The sequence below is a fragment of the Spodoptera frugiperda genome, chromosome 10 (genome assembly GCF_023101765.2).
Source record: "Spodoptera frugiperda isolate SF20-4 chromosome 10, AGI-APGP_CSIRO_Sfru_2.0, whole genome shotgun sequence".
Taxonomy (NCBI): domain Eukaryota; kingdom Metazoa; phylum Arthropoda; class Insecta; order Lepidoptera; family Noctuidae; genus Spodoptera; species Spodoptera frugiperda.
Window position 1 is genome coordinate 235,429 of NC_064221.1, and position 23,509 is coordinate 258,937.

The 23,509-nt window shown below is 36.1% G+C and overlaps 2 protein-coding genes across 2 annotated transcripts in view; both read left to right on the forward strand.

Moving 5' to 3' along the window:
• Positions 1 to 23,509, forward strand: part of LOC118277641 (uncharacterized) — a 230,047-nt gene that overhangs the window by 112,678 nt on the left and 93,860 nt on the right. The gene's annotated exons all lie outside the window — the stretch shown is intronic.
• LOC118277642 (lipase 1) lies at positions 18,577 to 19,942 on the forward strand. Its single transcript, XM_035596534.2, has one exon. It carries the CDS (start codon positions 18,671 to 18,673, stop codon positions 19,937 to 19,939), a length of 1,269 nt encoding a protein of 422 aa, XP_035452427.2. The 5' UTR covers positions 18,577 to 18,670; the 3' UTR covers positions 19,940 to 19,942.

A 23,509-nucleotide genomic window follows, 5' to 3' on the forward strand; every position in this document is an offset into this window, starting at 1 on the left:
GTTGAATTATTTTATTAAAATTCCCAGTAAACTAACTCTTTGACATGTTTTCGTAAACAACCGCAGTGATAAACAGAGCTTTGACCTGCGAACGGAACCGGGACCGAACGTAATGTGAACGAATGAATGAACGAGAAAGCGAGCGAAATGTACAAAGTTTAAATATATGAGTAAATACGGGCTGCGCTGCGCTTTCAAACAGTTCCCAGTACTGGGAAAATGTTATTTGATGGACTCAGGGCTGGCAAACACGTCGACATGAGTTGAACGGTACAAGTTGGACCGTGCCGTGTTAGTTAGCCGGGATTAAAATACATTTTGAATTCAACGTTACTCTGTCTGAGCTTATAGTAAAGTAGTTAGGTAACGGTAGAGTACACTTGTTATACATCTATACATATAATAAACTGTTGAAGGTTCAATTCTGTACATTGAAAATATTGAAAAAATAAATAGCAGGGAGTGTTACTGGATTACCAAGCCCAAATATAATTTTTTTGTCTGTCTGTCTATATATGTTCAGGCATCACGTAAAAACTAAAGGTTCGATTTCGATGCAACTTGGTATTATTATATCTTATTATCCTGGGCATAAAATAGCATACTTTTTATCCTGGAAAAATACGTAGAAAAAAAAATCTTTATTTTTCAGTTTTATTCTGCTTAACAGCAGTAGTTCAATAGAGGGATCTCCTTAATTAGTATAGGCCTCGCCGTATTTGGGTCCAATAGATATTTATAAGATTTCACAGAGTTACTATTGAGAAATAAAAAAACCGACATCCGCGCGGACGGATCGCGGGCGGAAGCTAGTATATTAATAAAGTCCATGGACTCAAAAATATACAACTTTATATGTGGTCATGGGACATACCTTCGAGAAACAATAATGTACATGTACCAAAAATAAATTGATTATAATACAAATAACAGACCAATCCAATCTGAACCTAAGTCTATACACAATACAATTAATAATAGATAAATTAGAAATGATAACAATTGTCCTCAGACCCAGTCAATGTAACTATTTAACTATTTGAGATGAAGTCTAGAGTGAGCGAGGAGTGCCCTCCCTGACTTCACAAACGATTCACTGAGATTTAATTCCGTGGAGGATACAGAGCGATGAAGTTTGTGTACTAATATTCGTTCGCTGTTAAATTTTCATTTACTGCTGAAACTGAATTAGAGACGGTGAACTAGTAAAGATGAAATAACATATTCGTAATCCCAAGAGTTTTGTTAAAGTACACATATTCAGTGCAAACCTAAGTTTTATCTGTTTTGTTATAATTCATAGATGAAACGTTTAATGAGAATGAGATTATGTACCGTATATAGTTAAGAAGAAATCCAACAACGCTTTGCTTTTTATTAAAGTAAAAACTTTGCTCTACACTAGGATTTTCTCTTGTGTCGTGGTGCGTTTAACAAACACTTACAAGTTCACACATATATGACAACCAGATTCGAAACGATAGTTTGTGGATTACACAAAGAGTTGATCTGTTTAGGAATACAACCCGCTGCACATTGCGCAGCAGTCGGTTGCCCAGTCAGCGCGCCAACCGAAGCAATATTAATCCCCTTAAACACTAAGATTAATTATTCCTGGAATTGCCAAGCACTATTACTTGATTACACTTGATTGCGATGAACGGAGTATTCTCTGAGAACTATACAAAGTTACAGCGTCTGAACAAAGTGTAACTCGCTGAAATTCCCTGAAAAACTGAGCTCAGGTTTATAATGAAGTTTACGTAACAAAAGCAGAACCTTTCACAACGAATGAACGTTACTTCAGCAGCTTTCAGATTAAACTTATAACAAACTGCTTATCCGTGTAACTACTTCAGTGAACCGCGTGTTTTTCAGGGAATTTTCAAAAGGTTAAGCTTTACCCGCGGTCGTGCTTATCCGCTAGACGACATTTGCTTTAGATTGCAAGCAAAGCGTATATAACGTAGTTACGTTAACGTCTTTGGTTTATAAATAGATTTTCATGCTTGATACAATCAAGTGCTGACTTAAAAATATATTAATTATAAACTAAAAATCACGGTTTACTCGCGTAAATTAATGGAGAAAGGCCAACTTCGAGAGATCACCAATTTCGAGTCACAGAATCAAAGCTCATCATGAAGAGTCCCTCAGTAACTCGAAACTAGTAGTACTTTTCTCCAAGCCGTGATTTTTAGTTAATATAGCATGCGTCACGATAGTTATAAAAATATTATAAATAAGTAACTCTAAAATTGTGATATACAGACAACATACCCACTTAAATTAAAGCATTGTTTATATTTTTGTTATCACCCAAGTAAACATGGATTCAATTACAAAAGCCGACGAAATAATTTCGTTGTTAATTGCTAGGAAACAAGTATAACAGGATGAATCAGCCCGAGAAGGAATTAAGTAGAGAGGTATGGAGGATCAACATGTGCCTGAATATTGATGAAAAATTACCCGAACGTAATCCTTCGCGTGTATTTGTTTGAGGCATTATGAAGATGAACACGATTGTGTGTCGAGCTTATAATGTTACTGAGTTGTTCTAATAACTTAACTGTTTGTTATGTAAACAGTTATGAAAATAGAAATAAAAATGTCGTCGATTTTAATACGGTCTTCTATAAATATTTTTTTGCAAAACCCTTAATACAACACAACTTCTCTGTTTACAGTTTACTAATAAAACATTACTTTATCCGACTTGAGAATCAAACCCAATACTCCATACCTGATAGCCCAACGAATACCATTTGACCAACAAAACAATCCTAAATAATTCTACTGAACTAAATAAAAATAATACGTACACACATAATCTAACTGATTAAAACAATTAAAGATCATTAAATAAATGTATTCCACTGCAATGTATTCTCTCCTGACTGGAGACGTGCCCTGATTGATGAGGAGTAATGACGCGCCACACCTTGCCACCTTGTAACACACGACCTCCTTGCTCCAATACTACATTATGATGGATCACTGATGGTGGCAGCGCTCCCTCGCGGCCGGAGCAGCTTATTGCGGCGTTTTACACCTTTGTATGACGAAATCTGATTCAATGATGTGGCTAAAATGAATGTGGGCGTAGCACTGCGTAGTAATTTCGTAGCGCGTAGCAGGCGTAGCGTCGTAGTAATTTCGTAGCTGTGTTATATATTTTGTTCGGCCTAACATGTGTTAAATAAATGAAGATTGCTTTTGCATTTCATCACACATAAAACAGCTTAAGTGCATTAATGATCTCGCTTGCTCAAGGCGTATAGAAATTATATACCTAATGCTGGGTTTCCTCATGATGTTTCCCTTCACCATTTGTCAATAGTAAATAATCTAAGAAAGTACATACAAAAAGTTACATTGGTTCTTGCTTGGTTTCGAACGGGCACTCTCATGCACGAGAAACCTCGAACGAATAGTTCCAGATTGGCGTAGTAATTTCGTAGCGCGTAGTAAGCGTAGCGACGTAGTAAGTTCGTAGCTGTGTGATATTTGTTCGCACATGTGTTAAATAAATGATGAAGCTTTCTATATAGTTTCCTAACTAGCAGTGACTCAGTGAGTGAACTATTCAACTACAGTACTCATTAGTGAAGTTGTAAGTTGTTGCGTAAAACTAATGTCTCCCCCATCTGCTAATGAAGTGAAGAGAACACTTACTATATGTAGGATTGTAGGCAGTTCATTTAATACAACATATATAGTTACTTAATGTGTTGCTAAGTGCAAAACTTCTAAATAGTTGGACTAAGTATTCGTTAAAAATGTTTTTACAAATATTAAATGAGAAGCAGGTTTTAAAAAAGAGATATGTAGATTAAAATAGGATTAACATTGAATTGAATTAGTAAGTAAAGTATTTTTAATTCATATTAATTATATTAAAAAAAAATCTTCAAGATTGGTTTTATTTAAACAAACATTTATTTATTTTATTCATTTATTAAAGCTTCATACACAATCGTATATTAGGTGGACTTAATGCCATTGGCATTATTTTTCAGTCCAGCCCAGAGGTCACCCAGAGGTGATGCAGAGAGAAGTATACGACATAGACATAAAAATGAAATTAGAAACAAGTATAATACAAGTACATACGTATACCTATACATTAGACTCTGGATAGTCAACAATGTAGTTTTTAAATTAGACACAAAAAATACATGACCACATGTTACGTATATAAAATCATCGAGACAAAATCCTTGCGAACGACTTCACAGTCCCATCTATAAACAATTGGTCACTCTACAAAGCGTAGTAGCGAACCCTCTGCCTCCGGGACTCCCGGCTACATCCGCTGACGTCACTAATGAGCGTGACGTCACATCCGCGCCGCTTCCGCCACCATTTTCCGGCGGATCTGTTTGTATTAGAGCTTCTGTAGTGTTTTATTATGAAGAGCGTCGGCGTGGCAAACAATGGCACTCAGACGCCGTCTTCGTGTTTTACGGGATTATGTAGGCCTATAGGGGGGGGGGGGGGCAGTAGGGGACATCTTGTGCGTGACTGTACTTAGCTTCGACTGCTTACAACAAAAAATACTTTTCGCTTAATGATAACGTTAATATTTTTTCTGGTTTAAGCGTTCCAAGCTTAAAGCTATTGTTCTTAACTGTATTGTTTCATATAACCTATACAAAGTCCAGAAGAATGTCAATAAATCATTTTCAATTAACTAAGTTTAAAAATCCGACTTAAAGCTTCTTCTTTAATGTTCTTTATTGAAAATTAATATACTAAAACACATTTAACTTTACAATTGAACCTAAGCCCTGGCCATCTATCATAATGATTATCTACTTAACACAGTCCTTAGCCATTGTTTTCAGATCAAAATCATTACTAAGGAATAGTTTAAGTAATCAAAACAAATGTCTCAGTAAGAGTTACTTTAACTCACTCACAATACAGATTATAACTACAATTCTATCAACACATTCAAGTCATGTCAATTTGTGCGCAGTAAGCATTTGGTTACTACGCAATACTTTGTGTCGAGTCGTGGACCACAAACAGATAAGGCAGGTTCCAATTATTTGAGTACGTACCCTCCTCTGGAGTACCCTCGATCCAAAGGTTGGCCAAATATATTTGTCAAGTATACTTGCCACAAACGTTGGCCAAATATATTTGTCAAGTATACTTGCCACAAACGTTGGCCCAATATATTTGTCAAGTATACTTGCCACAAAGGTTGGCCAAATATATTTCAATGGGCGATCGGTTTATTCTTTGAACTCGTTTGTATTGTAAAAGAAAAATGTTCTAGTAGTAAATTAAGATTTCGGTTTGATACTAAGTATTAAAAAGTATGCTAGATATTTTCAATTTATTTTACGAGTTTGTTACTTTTGAAGGTTAATTTTTCAAGAAGAACACAATGTACACATAACTATTATGTATTAGTTTCTGCCAGCGGCTTCGCCCATGTTTCCGTGGGATAAAAAGTAGCCTATGTGTTATTCCATACTAAAATCTATCCCTATTTCAAATTTCATCACGATCCCTTCAGTAGTTTTTGCGTGAAAGAGTAACAAACATCCATACTCACAAACTTTGTATTTATAATATTAGTAGATTTAGTTATTGCAGAAAATAACAATGATTCTGTATATTAAAATAAATTCAAGTCATAATTAAAACAAGAGATAACATCTTTGAATTAATTTTCAGAAATATTATAATAATATTTATCAGAGTTGGGAATTAATGAAAAGTATGAAAGTCACGTTCAGTAATTTATTTGGAAAACTGCACCTGCTACTGTGGATGGGGACTGAAAAAATATTATTTCAGGAGAGACATTAATATAATATAATAATAATTGGAGTCATTTATGTGTGCATTCATTAAACTAGTTGTGAAGGCTTCATTAGGGCGTCTAGCGGAGGTCAACGTCCGCTTACTGGAAGGGCAATAAAATGTATTCACGTACATATATATAAATATTTTTATTGCCATTCGGTCTCGTAGACTTTATTAGTCTGTTACTAGAAACAATTATTTCACGATTAGGATTAGTCTGTCACATATGAAGATATTTAAGTTTAAAAAATCTTTATACTTTAATTTTTTTGAGATTTCTCAGTTAGTCGACATTTTTTATGTATTTTTTCGCATGGGTGCAATGGAGATATATTATGCATGTATTATACATATAAAACCTTCCTCTTGAATCACTCTATCTATTAAAAAAACCGCATCAAAATCCGTTGTATAGTTTTAAAGATTTAAGCCTACAAAGGTATATAGGAACTGAGAGAGCGACTTTGTTTTATACTATGTAGTGAAGAAAAAAAACCTTGAACAATACTTTACAAATATATCGTAGTAACAAAATCTAAAGTAGGTTTATCCAACTACCAAACTTCACATAACTCCCAAAACTTACCACACTCAGTCCCAAGTAGTATTGGAACCCTTTTAACCTTGCAACAGCCACAACTTACTTGTGGTCCGCTTTACACAATAGTGGGATTTACGGGGTCTTTTGTACCCCGGTCTGAATATAAAGAAATAAAACGTGCCCGAGGTATCCCCGACCTGCGATTGTTACAACAACTGATAAGCTGCGAGTTAACCCTGCCACCGCTTCCATGCTACCTTTAACCTGAGCGGGGTGAGGTGCCACGGAGTAGGGTAGAGTGGAGTGTTCATGTTCGACCTTGACCTTTTCTAACATGTGTTATTATTACTATCTCTTTAGTAATGCCAGAAAAAGTTGGTCAAAGTTTTCCTTAGAATTTATTTATCCTAAAGCACTTTCAAATTGAAGGCATTGAAAATAGTTTGCATTAGTTATTTTGTTAATGCAAAGGTTTGACGCTTTTACAATTAGAAATAGCTTTTAAATTATTATCATCACGGGTATCATCAGTTTATATTGTTGTTAAATTATGGATAAATGAATAATTAAAGGAGGACTAATTTCAGCAGTGGAAATGTGATTTTAATCATAAATGCACTATAACATGGTATTAATAAAGCTACACTAATTATCATGTTATCGGCATATTCACGCAACTGTTTGACAAGGAACTCAACTAGTTTCAAGCCATGCTAGAGGCTTATATTCATGAGCAGGATTTCGTGATACACGACCTGGCGACAGTTTTGCTTCTACGTGATTAAGATAACATAAGTATTAATTTTGCGTGTCTCACAAAAGTCATAATAAAATAATAATAAACCTACACGTTCACAATGACTAGTTTTGTGAAGCATTCGTTTTCCTTGCAACATTTTATATTTTCCAATTCAAACGCTAAAACATTCTGCGCCACAACTCCACAACTGCGCCCTCCATTCACTACACAACCCTTGCCATACGCGGTAACATTTCCCTAACAAAATGGTGATAAAGCTCACACCCACGCGTGCGACGTGACGTAACGTTCGCAGAGACGTTCAACTCTTTTATTCCGAGCAGGAGCTGGGAGTCGGGGACAGATATAAATGCTGGTATAAACGGTGGCGGAGCAAGGCTGACAAATTACAGCGGCTATATATCTGTCCACATGTATTTTGTATTCGTATTGACTAGAATGAGGGTGTTCTAAATTGTTGTACTTAATCTTTTTACTTTTTCATTTCATATGTCGTTGGTCTAGTTTTATGTGTCAGTGCAGTGTATGGGGGCTCGGGGTCGATTGCCAGGCCAGAGCTGCGGACTACCTAGCGGGTTTACCGGCTAGAAAAGCAGGAGTAGGAACGAGGTGGTTTTTAGTCAGTAAGAATTTGACAATCCCTCTCGCCTCGTCCAAGGCGGGAGATATCATTGAATGTTCTTCATGCCTTAAAAAAAGGCCATCTCAAAAATACTGTCAAACGTTTTTCAGTAATATGATGCACCTAGAAACACCCGTTACATAGGGTGGGGACAATATGTATGTATGTATGAAAACAAATGAACTCCGTTTGACGACACGCTGAAAATGAATTCCAATCATTATTATTTTTATTCAATTTATAAACAGTAATTCAATACTGTTCGATTCATTATTGATTCACAAATGAATTAATTTCGGAGTACAATAACATAGACTGCAATAATTAATTAATGCCCCAACAATAGGTTCCCTGGATGTACACAACACACAATACATTCGCAATAATAGGTAATTACTCGTACAGGCATTGAATACATTGTACCTAGTTAATATCATACCATTATACATATGTATATTCAGCTTTTGTACGTCTAGTAGTCGAGAATGTGACTGCTGAATCATAAGTTCGATTACCAGGTTAGACTGTAATGTCTTGTAGTTAGACTGTAATACTTTGAGCTTCTTTTGATGCTTCGAAAAGAACCCAAAGGAGTTTAAGGATTGTTGGGGATTCGGGGACTACGGAGATTGAGGAAAAGGTAATTATAAGGACCTCCTGTAACTTTAGTCACACGATTAAATACAACGCCTTGGTTTCCTGTGAGGCCGAGGTATCACTGGTCAAGCCAATCCATTCGTGCCAAAGCATAACTCTCCCATATTTATTTCTTATTACTTCTACGGAGACTATAAAGCCTAAAATTACGTTATATCACAATTATTCCATATATTCAATACTAACTCTGCGCGGTTTCACTCTGCTCGACTCCTATTGATCGTAACGCGATAATTTATAGCCTTATATACATGAACTATCCAACACAAAAAGAATTATATTCAATTGGGACCAATAAATCTGGAAATTAGCGCGTTCAAACAAACAAACTCTTAAGTTTTAAATATTAGAAGTATGGAGTATATATTAAAAGTATGGAGTATCGAGATATAGATTGCCAACATCTCCACCAGCAGTACATGCACACGTCAGCATGCTGACAATTATTCCTCTCCGGTGTAGCGGAACATCAGGCTCTAACAATCGGGAGCTGATCACTGAAGCATCTCCCACACAGACACCGTGTGAAGGTACACGGGGAACATAGACCTGTATTTGTTCACGGCTCTGAACGTGACTCCTTTGTTCTGTGGCCAAATGGATGTTACTTGGAATCCGAGCTGATTGAAGTGTGGGTTATGGATTTAGGTTCTGGAATTTAATATATGTTAACATTTAACAAACTTCTTAGCCGTTTACATAGTGGTTATATGTACACACGAAATAGGGTAGCATTCAAGAGACAATAGAATAGAATGTAAAAACGTTTAAAGAAACTAAAATACCTTAATGAAATATTTTTATTAACCGACTTCCCAAAAAGGAGGACGTTCTCAATTCGATCGGTATGTTTTTTTACATTTTGAACTTTTTAGTTATTAAAATCACTATTTAATGTCAAACCTGCCTTTCTCCGTGGATCACCAGCTCAATAACCTTCCTGATCCATGTCACAGAGGTGACTGCAGGTCACAACTGTCGCCATTACACGGAACGAGGTCAAGTGACCTGTCTGCGTCGCTCGCAACTTTGTGCTATGCTCTGATTACCGCCCTATTTCGTCAATACACCCTGTATACACAGCACATCAAACAATACCATTAAACAGGTCAAGTTATATCCTATTCACTTCAGCGTAGAGTTGAAATTGTTTTGTTAATGAAAGGTGAGGTTGATGTGCTGTGTATAGAGTGGGGGGTAGAAGTTGGTTCGCACAATAAGTAAGGGAAGCCATTTGTTCTAGCGGAGAATGGGTCCCTGAAATGGGTTCCTGTAATGTTAACAACTATATAATGAGTCTCTGTTCGAAGGTTCAGCAATTACAAGTTGATAACTGTTTTAGTGAAAGCTGTTTGGCTCGTCATGGTACCTAGATTATAGTGATTACAATGAGTAATCAGAAATCAAACGATACAAATAAGGCTGTAATATAATGAAGATTATTTTAATGACGGTTACTTTTACATTATACGTAAAAAGAAACTGTTTGAACCATGAACTAAAAACACATGCTAATGTGCGAACCTCCATTTTTAAGTGAAAACGTTAGTTCTGCCAAATGCGAGATAATTGCGCATAAACATACATGCTTCTTTTTTTGAAGTCGGTTAAAAATTTGTATTAAAAGCTTCTTCCCCTCAATTTGAAAGCACGTTAAGATAATTTTATGCTATGCACAAAAATAACGCAAGACATTCAATACAATTGTCCTGCCTCATAGATATCAGAAGCGCTACCTTAGAATAATACTAAATTCTTCATACTTTCCTTACATTCGGAAGTTTGTCTCTAACGCACAATAGCATATTCTACACTGCCTTATTAAAAACGTACTCTATTGTTTTCTAAATAAAGTCTAGAATCCATTTATCTAAGAACTGACGTAGATATCTTCCTTACGTGTGGTGTATACCTGTAACTTGGTCGCAGTAATTGATCGACAACTCGTTTGTCTCAACTGTTTTGAGAGTCAATGGATTAAACCAGGGGTTCCCAAACCTTTTCATGGTTATCTAAGAATATATGTACACTTATACATGATGCTTGTTTGGCTACGGACTACAATTAGTATTATCTTTTTCATGATTGTTCGCACACTAAAACAATAAGTTTCTGCATAGTCATGAGCTACGTTCCGATAAAAATAGAAACTTTTGGAATCAGCAGCACCTCTCAGTTGTCTTCTTTTTTGAAAATAACAAATTACATTGGTCTGTTTTAAATAGCTTACGATACAGATAGATAATAATATGAATAACAAATACTTAATGGAGTCACACAATATAAATAGTACATTTTAGAGCCTGTCCTAAGTAATAAAAACGACACGACCCAGTGAACAGCTGAATGAGACAGGGAAATACAGCAGTGTTGCCGCGAATAGAACGAATGGAATGAATGAATGAATGAACGAGTGAATGAATGGTAACGACACAGTTACATCACACGCAGAGTTATTACATTTTTAATAGGTATTTTAATCATATTTATGGTTATTTTATTACGTGATACCTTTCATTCGAGGATTCGTTCTTTTTTTATTGGTCTTTGATGTAATCAACATTATTTTGAGTAAATGTCGGGTGGCGGGCGGGAAGTTTATTTTTACTTGAGGTTTTGTACCTTTTTTTAGGTTCAAAGGGCAAGTAGGCTGATATGTTTAACGCAAGGGATCCGTGGCGACAGTGATTCAAGAATATCTTTACATGAGTGTGTCGTGTCAATACCAGACGACTAGTAATCAGCTTTTATGTCGAAATTTTCAATATAAGCTTCCGAGCTGGTGTCACTAGGTTACTCGCCACATTACCCGCGTTATGTTACAATTTTAATGATCTGAATAAGAAATTGAATAGGTAGGAATAAAAGGGGTAATGTTGTGTAGACGAGGAATCTACACTTCTACACTTAATATATAATAATAAATAACATTAGAGTGTGTTTTTAACATTCAAATAATCGCTTTTTACTACATGCATATTTATAGACATGCGATACGTGCACTAAAATAACATATATTACCATTTTTGTCTGTCTGTTGGTTCTGATTAATCTGTGAAATAGCTGGACCGATTTTAACAAGACTTTTATTGGCAGGTAGCTAATATACCAAGAAGTAACTTAGGTTGTTTTTTTTAAGAGAAAATATTTTCTTTTAGAAGTAAATTATATATCCCAAATTCTGTCGGAAGTCATAATTCTACGCGGACGAAGTCTCGGGCAATAGCTAGTTGTGTCATAAAATTCTTTAATTTAAATGGATGTCGAATGTCCAATGACTGAGGCGTGCAATGAATTGCTTCCCAAATAGCACTTCAGTGTATTGTTGATGTCCGAACAGATTAATTTTGATTACAAAAGGAGATGAGAGAATGATATAATTTATATCATATCATTTCATGAATGTCTCTGAATAAGATGAAATGTACAGGAGAACTGAAAGTAATTATGTAGGTCGACGTAGCGACTTTGTAAAAATCTCGGCTAATAAAGATCAAAATGATTGAATTCATCTTTGTTTACCAAGTTTATGGACATTAAAGATTAAATGGAAGTTACCTCACGTAAATCAAGGACATTAAATCAAATCTGTTTAAAAGCTCAATCCGGCCGTAAACAAAAGGCAAGAACTTCCCCCAATTGATGTTATTGAACAAAACAGCACAACAATCCCTTTTCCTTGAAAGCCGTTCAATGTACAACCTTTGTGGAGTCCAAGGCTTGCCACGTGCATGCGGCTCCTCGCCGGAGGTCACCGGAGGTCATGCCTCGTTCACTATCTGGGTCAGGCGGCTGTCTGCGTCTGGATCAGCTGAGCACAGCCAGCAATCGATGGCGATGAGATCACTCCACCAAATATACGGCGGGCGAGTACACTGGAAATATGAGAACTTCCTCCATATGTACATTTACTCACGTACGTTTATGTTTGGACGGAAATTTTATTATGCTCTCGTTTTTTCTTCTAATAAAACTGAGCCATGGGGCGGTATTGTAGGTTTTCTCAACTAATATACCGACTGAGAACCAGTATTTACAGATCTGATGTGTGTACTAAAAAGCACCATACGGTAGGATGTGTTACAGTATCCTCTAGATGTCCCAGTCATTGCAAGTCTTTTTTAATCAGTGATTTCTTTCATAAGTAGGTACAAATGTAACTTAAGCACAAAAACAGCGTCCATCCATAATACCTATTGTTATTAATTCTCACTGGTGAGATCCCTACCTTAGATCTCTAATAAAATACCGCATCGTGTAATCAGAGGTCGTTTCCCCATTCTCCGACAACACAGTCATTCCCTCCCCACGGAGGGAGGTTGTCCTCATTACAAAGTCGGCTCATTCATCAACATTTCCTGAATAAAACAATTATTCTTTGTCACCTTCGTTGCCGTTATATTAGCGCTGTTTAAAAGCTACTGCAATTACCGGTTGCTGTATACTATCTGGCAACATTCCAGCGTTTCCCAAACTGGTGATCAATCAGGCGAGGCCGTTGACCCCGGCGCATCGATCGCGCTAACTGGGTCACTCGGTTGAGCTCTTCCATTGACGTTACGATGGAGGTGACACAGAGGAACCAGTCTGAGTGACGTGTGTTTTGTTTACTCTTTTGTTTTTACTATGAGCTTGCTGAGTAAGTGCTAAGTACGGGAAGAATATTAAGTATATTCTAGCATTGTGTACACAGTATTATAGTATGGTTTATCTATCCTTAAATTACTAAACAAAAACGTCGTTATAAGGAAAATGTAACTTGTAACATAGAACCCTTTAATACTACCAATAATTTTACAACATTAGTTGCCTGGCACATGTGATTATTTCTCTCATCGGAAACTAGGGGAAAATATGTATTATGGGTGTTATTTACTGAATAATCATTAATTAGTAGGTATCAATTGCATCAACAACGATGACAAGACTTATCCACCAATGCTTCTACTCATGCAATTATTACTATTGGCTGGCGCGGTGGCTGGACAACTGGTTCCGATGCAAATTGTAGCGGGTTCGATTCCCGCACAGAGCAACACTTTGTGTGATCCATTAATTGTGGTTTCATTCTGGGTGTATGTGAATGTATTGTATGACCGTAAACGCATCCACAACACAGGGAAACATCCTAGTGTGGGGCAACGTTTAAAAAACAAAGAATGTAGTTCTACTGCATGTCCCTGTAATGTGGCGTAGATGTGGCGACGTGAGGATATTACTTGTTGATATTGTCTAGATAACTCGTTAATCACGCTGCTAAATTGAATCGCGTGTTACTTCCAAATGGCCCATATAATAATAATAGCTACCCTGTAGTTTCATCATTTTCATTATGGGATTATTATAATAAAATATGGTTTATTATTTGTATTTTTTTGTCGTAGAAAGAATAGTTTGAGAAACAATGACTCATTTTTTAATTACATCGTTGTCATGATTTTTCTTAGGTACGGCTAAAGAGTGAGTTTAATGATTTTCAAATTGTAAGTTTTAAGAATTTTATTGTTTTAATTGTTGTGGCTCTGAGGTTTAAGACGCACCCTTCTCAGGCATCAGAGTGTGTTCGAAACCTACCAACGGCAAAGTACAAATGTGACTTTTTTCGAATTATAATATATACTTTCTAAGATTATTTAGATATCACTGACAAACGGTAAAGGAAAACATTATGAGGAAACCTGGGCTTATAATTTCTAATTCCAAGTTTGAGGTCGCTAATCTGCATCGAACAGTATGGTGATTCATGCTCAAATCTTCTCCGTGTGAGAAGAGGCCTTTTGACAGCAATAACAACTTTTATAGGCTGTTGATGATGATGATGATGAAATTAAAAGTACCAGCATATTAAATCAAGATGAAAATATTAAGTGTTATTTACTGAAAAAATATGTGCAAAAAACATAAGGATTTTTAAAGAATCATGTGAATGAATCATGTTTTAATTGTTGTATTTACGACAGAAATCATTTTAAGTTACCACAAATAAAATATCATAAACTGTGTACATAAAACAACATTAGATATTGTTTCTCGAAGATTCTCTATTTACCTACTAAGCGTGTTTAATTAAAGGAAATCTATTCTATAGGTATGTTGATTAAAGCGAGTAATTGCTCGGTCAATGCTAACCGGCCGCAACCTTCCGCGTGCGACAATCAGATTATACCAGATTATCACCAACCGACTAACTGTGTTTATAAATACTGTGATAATTTCTATACAACGTGTAACAAAAAGGGGGTATACATATCAAGTGCACGGTTTCTAGACAACATAACAAACGATACGGGAAGGCTTTTTTAAACTCACGTTTTCATGGAACAAAGTTATGAATTTTTCCAATACATAAAATTCCCGAAACCGAACATCAAAATTAGGTAGATACAGGTACTAGGCGATCAGATTTACAGAAGAAATGTTTCGTAATTAGCGAGTGACTCCTGTATAGTGTTGTGATACGATTGTATGATGATTTGAAATCAAGAACCATACGATAACAAGTATTTGGTACATTTTTTTTAAACGTATTTTCGCTGAAACTTCTTATAGAGATTCTGTTCAAGCTTCTTATAGAGATTGTATTCTTCAGTGCTTCTTGATGTATATGGGTATTTTGTTACACGCTGTATACTTTGATAATTTCTATATATCTACTAATTACATGTCGGTACTTATGTGTTATCAAATCAAGCGTTAGTTAGATAGTTACTGATCTAACATTAAGATTGTGTAATCTGTTTTCAATATCCTAATAGAATGATAATATTCAATGACTGCTTCGTTGGTCGAGTGATTGCAGGTGTAATTGCCGGGCAAGGAGTCTCGGGTTCGAGTCAGCAGAAATCTCTTTCGAAAAAATTCTCAGTAGTAGCATGGAGTCTGGGAATTTTTAGAGCAATAGGCTCACCCCTTATTACATGGGATTTATACCAGAAATTGTGAAAAGTGGAAGCAGAATGTACAGTGGCATTACGTGCCATAATGTGCACCTCTGCCTACCTCTTCGGGGATTAAGAAGGCGTCACGCCTTATATAATACAATGTAACCATTTATGACAAAATAAATGAATACGTGTGTACAAGTAGGTTCACAATGTAATTATATATTTAATTTATACAAATTAAATAATACAATTAACCTGACGTAAAAGTATTGAATATAAATAGTGAGTAAACTCATTTAAATGTATTACAAAATGAACAAAAACAAGAGTGTGTCTAATAATGCTGCCACGGACTGTCGACAAATAAAAAAAACAAATGACATTCACCCTGAATATAATAGAAAATGCATTTACGTCATATGGACTAGGAACCAACATATATACTAGGTATTCTAGGTAATAATACCTGGGCTAACATTATAGCAAAGTACTACTAAAAACTCATTAATTTATATACAAAGATATGCAAATTTTATGAATTTTTGGTCTAGACTTTGTTAAGTAATTATATTATATTTATTAAAGGTTAGCATGGTAATTATTTTGATATTTTTTTGAAAAAAAATCATCACTTTTTTGTATTGTTCTAATGTACTAATAGGTACACAGTGTTTTGCTTGTTCTTCGCCAAAGGAGTTAATTATTGAAAAGAAGCATTTTAAAAAAAATAAGGCTACAAAGAATTAAATCCCACTGGTTGTTGTCCAAATATTTTATACGTTTTACTCAAGTATTTTTAATGGAGAAAAGCTCTCTATTTTGTGAGTAATCCATGATTTTTAGTTAATTTAGTATGTCTTACGAATTAACTTATTTAAAACTAGCGACCCGTCCCAGCATCGCATGGGTGCAATAGTAATATATTATGCATGTGTTATACATACACATATCTCAAATCACTCTATTTAAGAAAAAACCGCATCAAATTCCGTTGCCTAGTTTTAAAGATTTAAGCTTACAAAGGGACATAGGCACAGAAAAGGCGACTTTGTTTTATACTATGTAGTGAATACTAGAATAGAAGTACACTAGAAGTAATACTAATAATTGTCCAGTGCGGCAACACTGGAGTCGGTCGTACGGTCGTACAACCGAATTCCAAAAAAAACCGTAAACTAGTATATATGTGCTATATAATATAATATATAGGTGAATAACAAAACCGGTTGGTGAGCTGGTAGTGATTTATATGTAAATGCTATGCTAATACATACAAATATATCATTTTACGTCTATCATTATATCATTACCTACATATTTGATGTATGTTTGTATGTATGTATGTATGTTTACTTACTCATTTGTTAAATTTGGGGTTGCCTACCTTTTGTTGTTCAAGGACCAATTAGGCCAGGGACCACTATTCCTATTACTTTCTTCATGTGGTCCCTAAATAGGATTTACTCCAAAGTGGTGAGGTTCGTTTTCGTAAAAATTGTGAACTTTTTATTGTTGAAACCAGTTGATCCAGTCAGTTGTGACGTGCATTTTATTTGAGTTTTAACTATGATGTTTTATTAGGCGTTGTCTTGTGTACCTTTCTTATTTCGAACCATTCTTTGCTATCTGCGGACCTCCACCACCTGCGGACAGTTGGGAACCATTGTGTTAAATAATATTGAACACACACTTTGGAACGAGCACCTAGCTTCACTGACAGACTGATTGACGTACATATCAATTTGACGTTTCAAAACTCCCTGACTTAGTATTAATTAAAATAAATGCTTTGACTTAGACTTTATCATCAGCCCGTAACAGCCCACTGGTGGGTTATATGTATACCGGATCTTGTACTTAGGAGGGGCTGGTCACAATCTCAACACGTGCCAGGCAGGTTGGAGATAGTAGACGAAATGGTTCAAGTTTATACAGAGATCTCTATTTTCTTACCACATTGTAAATTAACATAAATAAGACATTGTACGTCGTATACATGCACTGAGTCCCGCAAACATTTGCAGTTCCGCAATGAGAATGAGACCTTGTTAGCTAGTTTTTCTTGACCTTTTCCCAGATTCATTCAAATGTTTTCTTTGTGGTAGATCTATGAAGAAAACTTTAATTATATATAATACTCATTGGTTTAATTGTTGCGATACTTAGAAAAAGTAATATTAGGATTTTTTGGAGGATTTTTTCTCTCTCTCTCTCTCGACGGTCCATCATGTCTGAAGATCATGGGCAGCATTAGAGTTGCATTTTGAGCGGATGGTCTGCTTCCAGCGCGCCTCCAATTTTGAGGACGAGTCCTTCACCTGATCGCTCCGTCTCATTGGGGAACGTCCTCGCAATCTCTTCTTTCGGGTTTTTCTTCTAATATCTGTATGTAAATATACTTACATCAGTTAATTGATAGCGAATAACATGTTAACTAGTGGACACCGCGAACTTTGTTTTGCCTTGGATTTTTTTGCGCAACTTTGTTATTTTTTCTTACATAAGAACCTTCTCCTAACAACAACAAACCTAACAAAAAGTTAGTAAAATCGGTTCAGCTGTTCTCGAGATTAGCGCTCAGTGACACATTCTACGATTCATTTTTGTATTACTCGTATAGAAGGTAAATAAGAAACGGAACAATGAAGTTGTATTATATATTCAATAATTACATTGTTTATTTTGTATTTTTCTTCTATTTAGTCATCGTTACGCTGTGTTGATGTCCTTCTGTAATTAGAATAAAATTAATATAAAGTAGATACAATACATCTTTATACAATTACAATATTATTTACACTTTATATTAAAAGTGTGGGATTGTAGTAACAAATTGTAGCGAGCAAAGTCACAGGGCGCCATATAATGTTTACTATTAGCTGACAACGGAGTGACGTGTATTTTTTTAATTACGTCTAGTAGACTAGTTTGCGTCATGACACCGCTCGTGCTATTTTATTTTACTGATAAGAAATCTATTACTTTATCATCTATTGCGTAATAATGTTATTATAGCTTGTTAGTAAATGTTCATTAATGTTATTATAGTAATTATTTGAATTAAATATGTCGAGTTAATTCTAAACGGCAGTTGAAGAAGAGTGATTACGCAAAATGAAACCCATAATTTGCAAGTACTAATAACTATATCATTACAGTAACAGCACTTAGGTCAGCGGTAGAACAATTAGGTAATTATAGTAATTAACAGGAAGGAAAAATATAAGAATGGAATGACAAACCAAAGTCAGATCACTAACAAAAGGATATATTTTCACTCGGTGCCTCGGAGACGGACGCGCGGACATACGGAGCTGTGTGTATATACATGTGTCATATAGATTAGTTTATTTGCGAAGGTGCTCCGGTCAGTTGATAACATGGCGTCGAAACGGTTTCACACGTTTAAAGTGGTTCTCGTATCCTTGGCCGTGGTGGCGGTGGGGTACGTGGTGCGCACGCCGTGGCTGCCCATCCGCCGGGAGATCAAGGCGCAGCTCGGGTATCCCAAGGACTCCCTGCTTAACTTCACCGAGCTCACCGCCGAGTATGGATACATGTCCGAGGAACACGAGGTAGTCACCGACGATGGCTACATCCTCACCATGTTCAGGATCGTCCAGGCCAGGAACTGCCACCAGAGGAAGAGATCTCCACCAGTGCTGCTGGTGCATGGCCTGCTGCAGAGCTCCGACTCCTTCATAGACTCAGGTCCGAATGCTGGACTGGCTTACCTGATTTCTGATGCATGCTACGACCTCTGGGTGGGCAACGTCCGAGGGAACTACTACTCCAGGGACCATATCCGTCTCAACCCCGACAAAGACCCCGAGTACTGGAAGTTCTACATCGACGAGATCGGGTACTACGACCTGCCAGCAATGATAGACCATGTGCTGCAGCACACCGGGTTCGACAAGCTGAACTACATCGGGTTCTCACAGGGCTGCGGCACCTTCCTCGTGATGTGCTCCGAGAGACCTGGTTACTGTGACAAAGTGCAACTAGTGATCGGTTTGGCTCCGGCCGCCAGACAATTTAACACAAAATCTAAAATATTTAGAACTTTAACACAAACTTTCGAGGTGTTAGAAGGGCCGCTGGAGAGTTACGGTCTGGTAGAAATATTCGCTAAGGGGGCAATAACCCAAGAGTTCGGTGCGTTCTTCTGTCAACTGTCACATGCTACTGCGAAGCTGTGTGAGCAATTAATGGATGTGTTCGACTACGTGGACTCCTCTCATTTGGGCTCCATTACAAACGAGACGACGAGGAACCTGTACGGCCACTTCCCGGCGGGGACGTCACTGCACAACATCGCGCGGTACGGACAGAGTCTAAAGAGTAGAAGGTTTGAGAAGTTCAACTACGGGAAGGAGAAGAACTTGGTGGTGTATGGTAGCGAGCAGCCTCCGAAGTACAACCTCAGTGCGGTGACGGCTCCATTCGTGTGTATATACGGCAGCAACGACGGTTTAGTGGACACCAAGGACGTGGAGTGGCTGGTCAGCAAGATACCGAATGTGATAGAGTCTGTGAAGGTGGAGGACCCTCGCTGGAACCACATGGACGTGACGTACAGCCAGTACACCAGTGACACGATATTCCCCAAGATAAATGAGTATTTATTGAAATATACGAGTGATTAGTGACATTGTGTTTCATTGAAATTGTTCCTGAGTAATTAAGTACCGGTGAGTGTCGTGACAACAGGTATTGGCCCCATTTTCTTTTCGATATTAACCTTCGTTGTAAATTGATATTTGATTGTTTGGAACGTTCTGTTTTATTTTCATTGACGAAATTACAAACACGAAAAAAAGGAATTAAAAATGTAAGGCTAATATCTAACTGCCGCACTCGGAGACATTTAATAGTTACTTAAACTATTCCTTAGTAACGATTTTATTCTGAAAAGAATTGCTAAGGACTGGGTTAAGTAATCATTAAATTACTCAGAGTACGGCGGTAATGTTTATAGTTTTTGACACAAGAGAACGTAACAATGAGTTGTTTAACTACATTACAAGTTGTATCAGAGTCTCAAGTAAGTTTTGTTGAAGTTGAAGAAATATATTTTGTCTCAATATTGAGATAAAATGTTTAAGTGATTGAGAGAGTGCATCATGAGTTCATTGGCAGGAGTGTTATCGACCCACGAATATGTGTAGGTACCTGATTTTAAATAATATATCTACGTCATTATTTAGTCAATCTTAATAACAACAATAGCTTTCGTCCGCGGCTTCACAAGTTATAAAGGCGAAAATTTGTTTGTTTGTTTGTTACCCCTTCACATCAAAACGGCTGAAGGGGCTGAGATGAAATTTGGAACAGAGATAGATTAACCCGGCGTCATGGGGGTGGAAAAGTGTTACACGGACGTTGGGGTGGGTCTCACCGACCCGTTCATAATGTCGAAATTATTTCAATAAATTTATAAATAACAAAGACTATTTTTATGCGTGTTTATATTTTTGGGCATATTTGTGATTAAATAAAACACAAATATTATGTTATATTATGTTTTAATTATATATAATAACATTTAAAAAAAATGAACTAAAATTATCAACAAACATTTTCTCTTCTACTTAAATGTAATTATATTATTATTAATTAACAATCAGTCTTAAAATTTATTGGCACTTTTTTGTAGGTAACTAAATAAATTTAGAAAATAAATTATGAATCATTTGGAATCATTATCTTTGGTACAGTCAGCACAGAAAGGTACTATATGTTCTACGCAGATATATTGCAATCGAATAGACAGTGGAATATCATAATTATCAGACTCTAAGATATCCTGTTCTGTGTAAATTGAAATACTACGCTCACTCAAGTGATCTTCTTCGTCACACACATCCTGGTCTAAGAACTCAGTATCAGAGTCAGACTCTTGTAAAATTGCCAGAATACGCTGTCGTTCAGCCTCTTCACGGTCCATTTTTACTAAGTACCTACAAAAAATACAAATAAAATACATAGAACTATATATAACCAGCTACAATTGTAAATAACAATAAAAATCAAAAATAAAAATGATAAAAACACAGATAATAAGTTAAACAATATGTATACAAAATGGCGCGAAATTGTTACACCGACTGCGGGGATGGGTCTCACGTACCTTTTTTAACTTTGTGCTCCTGTATCTCCCACTGCGGCCGTGGCACGACTAACGTGTAGCTTGCGACGCGTAGGACAACTCAACAGCTCCAGCTATTGAGAAGAGCAGCAACGTCGCACGCATAGTAACCGAACTACAAGCGAAATAAAATTTGGTGGGTCGCACAGACCCAACCCCCATGACGCCGGGTTAATGGGCATTATAACATTATGATATTTTTACATTACAAGGTTTATAAATGTACATAGTAAAATATTATAATATAAATTACATATGACTTTTTCTATTGTGATGGATATTTAAGCGACATACCTATACACTATAGGTACCTACGTGTCTATATACGTCAGTATATATGTGTAGGTATATTGCAGTAATCATTTACACTACCTAGCGTATAATACATTAATTAATGTACTTTGGTTCCATTATCTGCTTATTTCTATTTATTTACGTAATCACAGCTGTGACGATGGAACTTTGTCACATTATCGGAATGTCTTTGTTTCTTTTATTTACTTCATTGTACAGCAATACTTTATACGAAGATAGTTCTAAAGAAAATAATCTTTATGTGTTATGAAATAAGAAGGAGTTTACTGTGCAATTGTGTTAACATACGTAGAAAGATGAAAACAATAAGTGTAGATGATTTGGTTATCAATGCAATAAGGGTCAGTTTCATAGGTCAGATATAGAATGTATAAATAATATAATTGTGTATACTATAACTTTCGTGAGACGTGCTATATTAATGATTATGTTTTTTGGCTTACTCACGTAACTGTTTGACAAGGTACTCGACTAGTTTCAAGTCATGCTAGAAGCTCATAGTAATCGCGTCGTGCGTTGCAGAGTTATGCTCATGAATATGAGTCTCTAGAATGGCAATTCTTAATAAAAAGAGTATAATAAATAATTATACATATCTTTTTATATAGGATCCGTAATACAATTAGTGAAAGTACACCCAAGTGGGTCTTCTGCCTACCCTTTCGGGCATTAAAATATGTGATATTATATTTAGTGTATAAAAAATGTCATCTAGGATATTTTTATTTACTTTTTTCAAATTGCCAACATTAGTTATTTTAAAGAATAAATTACCTGCGACTTAGTCGAGTTCCTCGTCAAACAATTACGTGAGTAAGCCGATAATATTGTATATAATAAATTAAATTTACCAAAAATCCAAACATTTTCAATTATCTCAGATTGGTGTACCTGTTTTATCAAGGAAATGAATGTAAGAAAAAAAAAAATATAGGTGAGGTACCTACTTAGTGGCAAGTTTTTTTTATGACCTAAAAGTCTCTGTCATTTTTTGTATAATAATTTATAATACACGTTACACTGAGTTGTCTAACAGGTTGGTTTGACATGTGGATAGACTAATTGTAGTAGTAAGACTTTATAATCTATTCTTATTATAAAATATATTCACTGTTTTATACAACGGGGATATCATTTTTCTATAAGGAAAAAAGCCCTAAAATAAAATTAATATAAAAAAACAGTATTTACTTAGCATCCAGTAGTTTCAGTCGTCTCCTAATTCACAACCCGTTGTCACAATTCACAACCTAAACAAAAAACTAGTCAGGGTCTGTTATATAGGGGACGTATAGCTGTGAAGTTTGATCAAATAATTGATTCTAACTCGAAACTGTTGTGGAATGGGCTGTCAGATCAGAGGGTATTCCTTTTTAAAAGGCCGGCAACGCACAGCCTTTATCTCTGGTGTTGCGGGTATCCATGGGCGGGGTTGATCGCTTGTCATCAGGTGACAGGACTGCTCATTTGTCCCCTATTCCATAAAATAAATAAAGAATGTCAATGTTTCGTAGAATTAAAACTTTACACATATTTATGTTGTGTATAAACATTTGACACAGTAGCGAGTTATCACGGTATCAGCGATGTAACAGTACCCGCGATGGCCGCGGTGTCGGCGCGCACGCAGCTGCCAAGGTGAGGGCCGCGTTAGCTATCATGGCTACTGTCGCGTTGCCTAGCAACCAATGTATAAACAATATTTAATTATTGGTGCAATGGAATTACTTTTATTATTGTATAAGTTTTGTTA

Coding starts and splice junctions, on each gene's coding strand:
- LOC118277642 (XM_035596534.2), top strand. CDS start 18,671: ATGGCGTCGAAACGGTTTCACACGTTTAAAGTGGTTCTCGTATCCTTG.